Source organism: Cibotium barometz, chromosome 9 (genome assembly GCF_041138505.1).
Source record: "Cibotium barometz isolate CiBa-2024 chromosome 9, ASM4113850v1, whole genome shotgun sequence".
In the NCBI taxonomy this organism is placed as follows: domain Eukaryota; kingdom Viridiplantae; phylum Streptophyta; class Polypodiopsida; order Cyatheales; family Cibotiaceae; genus Cibotium; species Cibotium barometz.
In genome coordinates, this window is record NC_141054.1 from 2369584 (window position 1) to 2381159 (window position 11576).

At 42.4% G+C, this 11576-nt stretch overlaps 1 protein-coding gene across 1 annotated transcript; it reads right to left on the bottom strand.

Annotated features, from left to right (window-relative positions):
- Positions 1 to 1185: 1185 nt before the first annotated feature.
- Positions 1186 to 8956, bottom strand: LOC147635160 (uncharacterized). Its single transcript, XM_086802343.1, has 18 exons — positions 8505 to 8956; positions 6939 to 7082; positions 6725 to 6847; positions 6351 to 6413; positions 6130 to 6237; positions 5464 to 5541; positions 4036 to 4128; positions 3835 to 3921; positions 3629 to 3730; positions 3416 to 3535; positions 3250 to 3312; positions 2997 to 3133; positions 2815 to 2896; positions 2613 to 2671; positions 2449 to 2491; positions 2217 to 2311; positions 1768 to 1837; positions 1186 to 1681 (listed from the first exon to the last, which is right to left on the bottom strand). Exons 1-18 carry the CDS (start codon positions 8742 to 8744, stop codon positions 1607 to 1609), a joined length of 1782 nt encoding a protein of 593 aa, XP_086658469.1. The 5' UTR covers positions 8745 to 8956; the 3' UTR covers positions 1186 to 1606.
- Positions 8957 to 11576: the final 2620 nt, after the last annotated feature.

Genomic DNA, 11576 nt, shown 5'->3' on the forward strand with positions numbered 1-11576 from the left:
GGAGAGGATATTTAGTGCTCGACCATGGCCAAAATTGTCCCCATTATGTGGATACTTTCTTAAAACTTTCAAGCTCAATGATGGGAGATGACCATGATAGCAATGAATCCAACAAAATTGTTCAATCTAATGTTGAAGCTAACCTTTGACAAAGCATGCACTAGATAGGAGTTCTAATAGACTCTTACATCAAAAAGCTTTGGAGTTATGAGTTCTAATAGACTCTTACATCAAAAAGCTTTGGAGTTATGAGTTATAATAGACTCTTGTTTACAGTAGAATGCTTCTATGTCAAACAAATGCAAACCCTTCGACATGCAACCATAAAATATCAGTTTCACATTGAATATAGGGGACTTACCCTTACATATATCTCAAGGAAATTCTCTCCACTTCACATTATAATTCCTTCCACATTTATTCTATAGGGGTCTTTGCTGCTGAAGATGTAACAGAAAGCTCTCCTCAGGTCTGTTAACAAGTTCTCTACTATTCTCTCATAATAAGAGTGCTTCATGAAAACAGGCCATCTCTCATTTCGATACATATTTCCCTACTTATTTATGCCAGAAGTAACCAAGGTGATACTAGCAGACGTACAAAGAGCCCTTTTCATCCCTTTCTTTAAGTGCACCGTGAAGAAAGAACAAAAGTCATAGTATCAGATGTACAAACCACCCATACTTTCCCTATGTATACCTGTGGATAAGTGGGGTGCTAGTATTAGACATACAAAGATTCCTTTCCCATACATCTCTTTCCAAAGCATCCTATTATCTTCACAAGTCATGGAAGGTGTTAGTATAAGACGGAAGGTGTTAGTATCAGATGTACAAACACCCTTTCTATGCCTCTCATTCGAAATTGCTGCATTAACTTTACAAGGCATATGAACTTGGTATCACCAGACCCATGTTTAAGAAGATTGGCATCAAAGGCTTCACTTTGACTTTCTTGCATTGTTTGGTAAAACTTTTTCACATAGGTATCACCAGTTACAAGCCAGAAAAACATTCACCTTAACTTTCTGATGAACTCTATCAAAAGCCAAGATCATTTTCTTCACATAGTAAGAGGGGTAATCTGAGGCATGCTCGTCTCCCTTGATCCACACCACATTCACAATGGACTTAGAAACAGCATCTCAGAATTTAACTAATCCGGCACATAAGCACACATCCATAGTTAAGGTAACCAACATTTTATGGTGAAAGGGATCTTGCTAATACACCACTGCCCATATTGTTGGAAGGGAAAGACACCAAAGCAATGATGATTCATGGAGTTCATTAATGACCTTGCAAATGAGCTCAGCATAGCCGGTGGGAAAAACCTCTGTTCTTCCCAGATAGTTAAGAAACAACAGCAGTAATAGATCTATTGACCAACGCACCAGAGAACCAGTCCAAAGCAGGCAAACAGGTGTTCAAAACACCCTCCAAAGCCACTAGTAATAAAACAATGCTGTCTGGTATCTCAGTTCTTCAGGACAATCAAGAGAGGACAAATCTTTAATGCAGTATACTTACGAAGTACTCAAATAGCCTATGTTGGCTATCAGAACATTTGGCACATCTCCGGGATAGCACCGTATGCCTGCAATACTCTAAAACTTGAACTCCTTCTGCTTTTTGGACTTGCCCTCCTTTTCTTGCAATTTACGCTTCCTTTTCTTTGCATCCTGGAAGAAGTTGTAGGTCGTGAACAAATTAGAACATTCCCTTGACATGTAAACTTTGTATCAAAATATATACAACGAGACTGCACCTCCGCAACCATGTCGCTGAAATCTTCTCGTTGTGACCGCAACTTTTCTTCTTCTCTAGCTTCCTCAAACCTGCACACAATCCCAATTCATTATTTTCATGGTACTGAATCCACCTTTGTACATCCTTGTATGCATGCACACCCGCCCATAAAAGAGACAGACAAAGAGAGAGAGAGAGAGAGAGAGAGAGAGAGAGAGAGAGAGAGATGAAGATGAAATGAGTCTTTTAATGTCATAGCAAAAACAGTGGACCATATGGTGTGGAGGGCGCTTAAAACCCAGCATTAGGGCTAGCTAGTTGACCCCAGATAAAAGCACACAGTGTCAGTACCTTCAAACAGACAGGCTAAGCTGAAATAAATGAGCTCAAATATATGCTACTAGCAGCACAGACCACACTATCAAGTTACTAAGCATTACTAGACGTATTTAAAAACAAACTTCTTACTTCGCAGCCAAAGCATTGTCATCAAGAGCCTCCAGTTCTTCAGGTCGCAGTGTGATATCAACTTTGTCTGATTTAAGGCTTTTGAGCAAGTCAACCTGGAAGAAAGCATAAAGTCCACATTGACAAACACACAAGAAAGGGGGAGGGGGGGGGGAAGCAGGTGGAGGTGGTGTTGCATGTGCAGGGCACTGGCACGGCCACGGGGTGGGGGGGTGCTCAGAGGTCAAACTACCTTCTTTGGTGCTGCCTTGTCTCCAGGTGCACTAATAACATACCTACATGTGTGAAAGCACAATACGCTGCCATATTAGCACAGGTTTGAGATACATATTAGCCCTAGATTTCCAAACAACAATTACAAGATCCTGTTCCTGTGTAAGGAACAGGAGATCATACGTGTGACTTGTTCCGAGTAATGTCCCTGCCCCAATCCGTTCCTCCTTCTCTTCCAACACCTACACCAAAAGAAAACAACACTTATTTATTTTAGCCTCTGAACATTTGCCTTACTTACACCTTACATAAATACGAAGCATTATCAAAGATACAACACAATACCGCACGGTCCTCTTGAGCTAGCTGAGATAGAAAGGCCGACCTGATATAGAGGCTTCTCTGGCTCCTTGCGCTGTGACTTGCGAAGATCGATGACATCAGGTGTCTCCACACCAGTGGGTGTGCTGCACAAAGTAAGATAAGAGACCTTCAACAAGGTAAATAAAGCACATAAGTTCATGCACACAGGAAACACAAAGCCACCATGGGACAATTAAACATTACGTCGAGATACTATCTACGGAAGTGATTCCAGCCTCTAGCTCCTCTTGTCCAAGCTCCTCTTCCTCTTCCTCCTCCTCTTCTTCCTCTTCTTCTTCCTCCAAGTCCCCCCAATGCTTTGACCGATCTACAGGCTCCATCTGAAAGAAATTTTAAGAGTAAGGCTAAATTGTGCAGATCACCACATGCAATTTGTGCCATTCAAAATTAACCTTGGAACATGATTATTGGCAACATGGGCGTCTAGAACGCATACGTCATAGACCTCCGGCTCTTGGCGGCGGACACCGAACACGTCACCGTACAAGGGACGCCCAAACTAAATTCCAAGCAGTTCCAAATTAGCACACATGGATCGTAAAGTTTTAAAAAAAATATTCTGGAGCATAGCATTAAGCTTTCAATAACATTTAAATATACACCTCATCTACAGGGGGTTTTCCCCAGCCTCCAGGATGATATCCAAATGATGCACCTTCTGGAATCGGTGAATTAAGCCCAGCAATCTTTAAATGAGGATAGGAAGGTGGAGGTCCATACCTCTGACAATCCAGCAAAATGAGATAACATAATGAGATGGAGTTAAACCAGAAAAAGGCCTTAAAAGCAATTAATCAAGTGATTTTAACATAAACCTGCATGTTTATCAGCCAAGGTGGTGGCGCAACCTCGGGCATGCCAAGAGCATCTTTGAGCTCTTGAGATAAATGCCCTGGCTTCATCTCCTTCAACTTCACCTAAACAAGATAAACATGTAGTATGAAGCCATCAATTACAGTGATATATACTTTGTTAAACACATGGGTATCAATCTTTAAAAAATCACAGCTTGGTAAATTACCTCAAACTCCTTGCCTTCGAAGTAAAGGTCACCATGGGACGTAAGCTTTGGTTTGGTTTGGAACTTGAAAAAAGCGTCATGCAAAACCTGCATAGCCACAATTACAAGAAAGTGAAATAGTTGAAAAGCCCACCTGACGATGCAACTGATATTAATGTATGATATTTTAAACCCACATCCAATGAGCACCGCTCTTTATACCTGATAATCAATGTCTGTCTTCCCCACTTTAGGTTGCATTCGTTCTCTTTGCTTCTGCTTCAGCTTCTTGCTGTCCTCCTTTTCAATGTAAGCCTGCATGAGAAGCAAACCAAGCCTTTATTAGCTACAGGTTTGTGCCTTCCAACCCCGAAGCACACACCACAATAGACCTCTTCAGTGTACAAGCATTGCAAGAGTTTTCTGTTCTTTTGCAAGTCTTTATTTTAATATTTCAGGACAGTTCTCTTTTGACAAATAGCGCCACATGATATTCCACCTAGGAGGGGAAATGAAACTCGGGTTGTCATGAAACCCTCATCCCTTTTCCCACTTGCATGGAGTAATTGTACCACTGAGGGAATAGTATAAATTTGCCATCGTTGGCTCAAAGTAAGCAAAAGCACAAGACTCATCAATATCAGATGTTGTCTCTATATTTCATATCTTTCTAAAACGTTTCATAAATTGAAGGGGGTTAAAAATGTCTATTTTCTTTTAACGAGCTGCCCCAAACCACCCCCCCCCCCCCCCGCGCCCCAAAAAAAGGAGGACCCCATGGTAGCCGCTCCATCATCCTCGGGCGGGCCGCCCCTTGCCTATTCTCAGAAGCGCACCTCCAGCACTTGGCATCGACATTATCCTCCCTTGTGGCCTGTTCATTGGTTTGCAAGCTTGTGGGGAGCCACCCAACATATGGTTAGAATCAAAATTTGCCCTCATTGGCAAGCCTAGCAAAATATCTGATATTCATTTTTTGGGCACTGCTACACCCAGTGTCGCATGCATTGCGGAAGCATGCTCTTGATTAACGCTAAGCAAAGAAGAGGGTAGGATTGGATCGCATGCATACACGACGAGAGGCTTTCTGCGCACATGGCGCCAAGTCCCTTTCTCTCTAATCGGGACGGTGAGATCACTTGGCATTACAGGCCACGTATATGGCCCTCCCCCCCGAAGGCGTAGGTTCCCTGAGCGGCCAGATATGGAGGGAACCACCCTCCCCAGTTCCTACTTTGACTCTTTGGAGGGTTCTAAGCATGTACATTCAGCCTATGGATGTTTGATTTTCAACTAGTAAAAGGATCTCTTTTCCGGGGAAAAAAACTATGTTACAATAAACTTGACTGTTTTTCATCACCTTATTGACTCAACCATCACTACTACTCAGATATTCCCATCTTCACAAAGGAAGTTGTTACCGAAGGAACTACTGTAGCCGTGGACTCATGTTGTAATTCAAGTGACCATGATGAATTCTTTCTGTGAAACCTGTCATGCTCTTGTTGAGAGTACTTTTTTACCTTTAATGTAGTAAGAGAGATAAATGGACACATAAACCTTGGTGTTTCTCTGTAAGGCATTTGAGATCCTTCACTGCCCCAACAAAATATTGCAAAACAGCAGGATTTTAAAAAACAACTGCCACACCTGTCTTATTTTCTCAATCCCGGTGGCCGCAATGAAGTCAGGAAGCTGAAAAGGCTGCTTCTCGATACCGCGCTTTCCCTGAAACCAAGCAGCTCACTCTGTTACATGGAAGACACAGGAATAACTTGCTCTCTCTCACACAGTCATTCTCAAAAAGGGACAGTAATGCTGGCACATAACATTAAAAGAGACGAAAATCCATAAATGCAGGTTGCAGCGCCTGCAAATTTCTGCAATTCCAAACCCACTAGCTCCAGTCAGAGCACAATATAGACATGTGTACGTGCTTAACAGTTCTCCATCTTTCTCTCTATTCAACAAATTTCTAGGGCTAGAATCCCTCCAATCCCTTGGAACTTTTTCCTCACATCTTCATGATCTGCCCCCTCAGGATGATGTGACGGACTCATTCTACTCTTAAACCAATCAGAATCGGTAGAGAGACCCTCCTCTCTCTCCACCTACATACCAGTCCTCCTTGCAATTCATAATTGCTGAAGTGCCGCATCCTGCAACCAACAGATATGTAGCAAAATAAGAGACATCACACCTAAGGCAGCTGCCAGTCTCTCTCACCCATGTGTTCTGTAGGACCTAAGCCCCACAAATTTCCTTGATCCCAAGTTAGCAGACAAGATGGCCGATGTTGGGGACGAGAGCACAAACCTGCAAGAACTTGCGCTTCTGGCACCAGTGCCTCGGAACCGGCACAGTATTTCGATAAGCTTTCAAGAACACCAAAAGCTTTGGATCTGCTGCTGTTGCATCCCAGACCTGTCAATCCATGGAACGGTATTGGCTTGAATTTTTAACAGCAGAAAAACCAGCAAAATAATGATTTAATTCCATTTATTTATGAGACTATGAACTTTGGAGTTTGGACCAACCTCTACCACATCTGGCTTTGAGCATTGCTGCTTGAGCTCGGCAATTTTCATTCGCCTTTGTAACTGTTCAAAAAAGTGTTATAAAAGGTATCATTCTGACTTGAAAATTTTCCATGTGTATCTGTGTGTGAATGCATGCATGTGTGTGTGTATAAGTATGCATGTATGTGTGTAAGTATGTGTGTGTAGATATGCAAGTATGTGTGTGTAGATATGCAAGTAAGGTATGTGTGTGCATTATGCATGTATACATGTGTATGTATGTAACATATGTATGTAAGCACTTGTCAAATAAAAGCTTCTCCAAAATAATTATATTATGTTTTGGCTTTTAAATGTCACAATAAAACATTGACTAACACAGCAACATTAACCTTCTTCTTTTTGTTTGACATCCCTTTTTCCTTCTGCTTGGTATCCTGCTCATCGTCGTCTTCATCGTCTGAGCCTGCATTCCTTGCTTTCTCCAAAGGAGCCTCCTGCTTTGAATTCTCATCCTGAATAGCCCAGAAACCCACATGTTATCACAAGGTCGGAGTTGCCTAAATGCTCTCTGCATGTAGCTTTCTTAAATTGGATGGCAAATACCTTTCTTGCGATGGGAAACATTTCCTCAGCAGATGAAAATTTCTCAAAAACCTTGGTAAAATCTTCAATAAGAGGCCCTAAACTTGAGTCATCAAAGTTTGGCTTCTCTGAAATATACTCCACTTGCACTTGGTCCTCCATAGTCTAATACGAAAAAAGAAACACGATAAAATATCACTAATAGCTTTGACAAATTTCTATCAGGGGTTAAACTCCCATTAGAAAAACTGGGAAGTGTTGATGTGTCAAGGAAATAACAAGGCTATGAGATACCTTGGGCTACCATCATTCAGAAACGACTGACTATACAGATGTTATTTGCCAACCACACACGGGGAGGTAGATAGACCAAATCTAAAGAGAACCTTGAAATGATACCTCAGGATCATCTACCAGAGAGATGCTACAACCCCTCTAACTCATCCAAGGATAAAGTGACGAAAATACAAGCATATCTAATCCAACGACTTTATTCGAATTAGCCTGGGTGATTACGACTATATTTTCATTCCTGTTAGGCTTGAACTATCCATAGAAAGATCCGTGTCTGAGAAGGCAGATAGACCAAATCTAAGAACCTTGATACGTTACATAGGGGATCAACTACCATAGTGATCCGCCAAAGCCTGTAAATCATTAAAATGCATGAACATAAAGTGTAGTGAAGAATTCTGTCTAATCCGACGATTTTATACTGGGTTTGCCTGGGTCCCAGAGTGAGGTTATGACGCTAACTTAGTAATGGTAGATTGCCTTGGCACACTTCATTCCTACAGTGGAGAAGGTGCAAAGCTTCACAAGTACCAGGTTTCTTTACTCACAATGCATTCTGGTTGCCAAAATCAAGAGCTTCAAAGAGATCCTACAAACCTTGAAAACACGAACATATAACAAGTTAATCCCGGGATATGCCACTAAACTTAATAAAGTTTGCAAACAAGTGGTCTAAAAGCTTGTCTGGCATAGTCAAGGTAGGCCACCATTTGCACGCAGAGAGAGTTACGGCCAAACAAACAAGACTAGAGGTCGGACGGCCAAATTAAAATGTCCAGGGGCTGTCACAACCACAGCTAGAGACTAAGGGTTAGACAGCCTGTCAGGAGATGTGAATGGCCAAGCCTATGAAACAACCAGTATATCTCGTAGTCCCTCCTTCATTCTTATGGTGAGCAAGGTGGTGGAATATGTAGAGCAGAAGCTATAATTGGGCATGACACGCACTCACTGTGCAGAGTACTGTGACACGTGAGATGGAGAGAGGGCTAATACTACTTCATTTTTAAAAATCAATGGGATTAAAAAATAGAATGCCGCTGCCAACCAAAAAAAAGGATCTGGAGCATTCCCCATCCAACCAGACAGCCGACAAACATCCCCTATTTCATAACAAAAATGACTGTATCCACCCCACACTTGTCCAAAGAAGGGAACCATAAATCTGCTTTTTATCACGGCACGTTTTCGATGCATCCCACACATTTCTGATCACGTTTTGAAAGCATAAAAGAGATCTGTTCCAACCGTCTAGACCTGTGAGAGCAAAAGTTAGGGTTAGCCTGAGCAAACCTTGACAGTGTCTGAGCCGCCGTCGCTGTCGGCGGCTGACAGCTTCTCTTCGCCATTACTGCCGCCTTTTTTCTTCTGCTTCCGCCTGCGACGCCGCCTCTCCGCCTCCTTGTTCCTCTTCGCATTCAGATGAGCGCCGGCCTCCCCATTTTGATGGACGGCCACTCCGTTGCCGTTGCCGGCTGAATAGAGTTCAGAGGCACCGTGCTCTGATTTTCCGTTGGCTAAGGAAGCAGCCATCGCCAAAGCAAACCCTCAATCAACTCTAAACTCTAAACACTGGCAGAGATTTATACTCGTACCGATCATATAACTCAAGATTTCAGTAGACTTGCAAAGCCCTTTCACCTTAGACGTCTCCAAGAATATTTCTCACCCAAAGTTAATATGTTCTATTGATTAAGCACGGCCTTAAAAAGCTAAAGTCTAACCTTAGATCACTCGGATCACAAAATAGGAACCCCTTTTGCAAAAGATCAAGGGGAACCAACTGTGGAGCCTATTCACACCAACTCAAAAAACCAATCATGAGTAATAAGTTGTGTGTGTAAGAGATAGAGAGAGAGAGGGACAGAGGGAGTCAAAGATAGATACGGTCTGCCTATTGCTAGTGACATCGGTATATAGTGAAAAAAGGTCAGTGTATGTGGCCACTAAACTCTCTCCCATTTAAGACGAGAGAGAGAGAGAGAGAGAGAGAGAGAGCTGACAAGATAGACATCCTCATTTGAGAGAGCACCTTTGGAGACTGTTTTATTACATGGATGATGGACAAGTTGCCACAAAAATAAGAAGATTTTCTTCGAAACCAAGCATGAATATGGTTATGGGATAGCAGTTCACAAAGTACCTAAGCATATTCAAGTAAATAAATTGAGCCTCCAAAAACTATCATGGGTAGAACATATTTAGGCGGTGTCTAGATTGGGCATTACTTTCTATGGCTCACACACGGCACACGAGTCCTTTCCTTTGCTCACTTGGCACCATAGTTGTCTCGTTTTCCTTCCCCTCTACCACGCACACCCACCCACACACATTTGCCTCATGCTACCCCAATTTACTCATACTCCTCTCTCCTCCTTATTCCTCTCTTACTCAGCCATATAGGGATGGCGGTGGTAATTGCAACAAGCAACCCGAGTTGCTGTGTGATTAAGCTATGGGCTAAGTTTTCTTGGGAAGTTGTTGATGATGTCATTGATGTGAGCTAGAGGATTCTAGAGGTCGTAGTTTCCATGGTTGAAGCTGTTGTTGGCTCTAGGATAGTTGTGAGAAGAGCGCTTTGTGTTGAAGTCAAAGCACTACCCTTAGGCAAGTCCTCAAATAAGATAAGTAATTGCTACCTTTAGAATCCCTGGGCTTGTAGCATTTTTTTTTTAAATACCCACCACGGTTGAGCAACCCATTTGCTATGTGGTTGGTTCTTTTGCTAGTTTTTTTGCCCTTTCTTTAAGTTCTTCTTCTTCTTCTTGGGTTGTCCTCGTCAATTAGCCTGGGGCAAAGAGAAGAGCTTTTGGTACACAGCATTCATTGTCCTCACAATTGTACAAGGTTGGGGTGCATCTTGAGGGTGAAGCTAGTTGGAGAGGCCTTCTTTAGAGGAGAGTAATGGGAAAAAGAGGTCTTATAGTTTGTTGGAAGCAAGACTAAGTTTGGCATGGATGAAGCGGTCGATGTAGAGAATCTTTCATGATGACAAGGCTTTGTGGTGAGGTCCTAGGAAGGTTGGAAAGTCCAAATACACCGCACTCACTAGCACAAGGCTAACCAAATGAGGAGTACTCATCTTTCACGTGTCGTTGGGAACTTAATAGCTTACCTGCCATCTCATAGAAGAGGCAACCACACGAATGCAAGCTAGCACTTGAGAAGACCCACCTCCCATTTGTCACCACAAGAGTTGTCTATGTAGAGCTTAGGACTCCCCGTTGTTACAAGACCGTGCTCCATCATGCAAGACAATAGTTCACTCTCATTCTCTCACTAGAAAGACATGGCAAGACCAAGAGGGCAAGAGGGAAAGACTCTTCACACAAGCACTGCCAAGAGGGCAAGAGGATAGGGTAGAGAGCTAGAGCACAAGGATCAAGAGCACACTCGCAATCAACCCTCGAGGGAATGTCCCTTTCTCATTAGTTAAAGTCACTTTTATACATGCCACTTATTGGCCACAGGTGTTCACACTCACTGAAGTTGGGCGGCCAACACTTAAAAAGTGAACTAATGACTAGAGATCTCTCATGAAGTGCATAGGATGATGACCTTTATACAAGCCATGCCATTGAGTACAACATGAAGTGCAAATGGAAGATTGGGGCATGTTACACACATCTAAAGTCTTTCTTTGGGCAAAGATTGCATGGCTTGGGCAACCAATTGATAGTTCTTAATGTCCGTGGTGGCCACCCCTTTTTGACTATAAATATCTAAACCCTTTTCTTAGCTCTTCCACAAGCTAGATGTGTCTTCTTAGCTCATTTGTTGATGATGATGACTTCTTCATTATCCATTGTGTACAAGGTCTTGACAAGATGTTTTTGTTGGTGCCCATTAACCTTGGGTTAACATTCCCCCCTCTCGATTTTAGGTCTATCCTCGGACCTAGCAATGGTTGGTAGTCTTGAGGGTATTTTGGTGAGGGCACTTATTTTGTCGAAGGCAAGATTGGCTGTTTGCTGAGACGAGGCTACTACAGATTCTTGAGTGGTGTGACAGACTAGTGTGTCGAATGTCTTGTTGTTAATGAGGATGTAATCATTGTGCAAATGCAAGTGCCTACTAGGATTAGAAGCATAAAGCATGCGTAATACATGTGCTTTTGAAATGTGCAAGCACCTACCTGCTTATATGCATCACAAGATTTAACAATTCATGTTGTGCGAAAAAGATATATAAACAGGAAATGGCTATTGATGACAAGGCACTAACTACACGCGCTTTGAGTGAAAGTTATGGTGCATGGTATAGTTTGAAATTTAGATTTGATATAGAGAAAAATCACCTCATTTTGGGAACAACTAGATGAAAAGATTGTTGGAGATAAAGGCAGATCTCGCTATTGAGGGTATT

What these genes read in the sequence shown, in the direction of transcription:
- LOC147635160 (XM_086802343.1), bottom strand. Translation starts at nt 8,744, where the DNA reads ATGGCTGCTTCCTTAGCCAACGGAAAATCAGAGCACGGTGCCTCTGAA. An exon ending in CAAAGCCAGATGTGGTAGAG is followed by an intron (nt 6,238 to 6,350) that starts GTTGGTCCAAAC and finishes ATGGATTGACAG; the next exon opens with GTCTGGGATGCAACAGCAGC. An exon ending in AGACAGACATTGATTATCAG is followed by an intron (nt 3,922 to 4,035) that starts GTATAAAGAGCG and finishes GTGGCTATGCAG; the next exon opens with GTTTTGCATGACGCTTTTTT.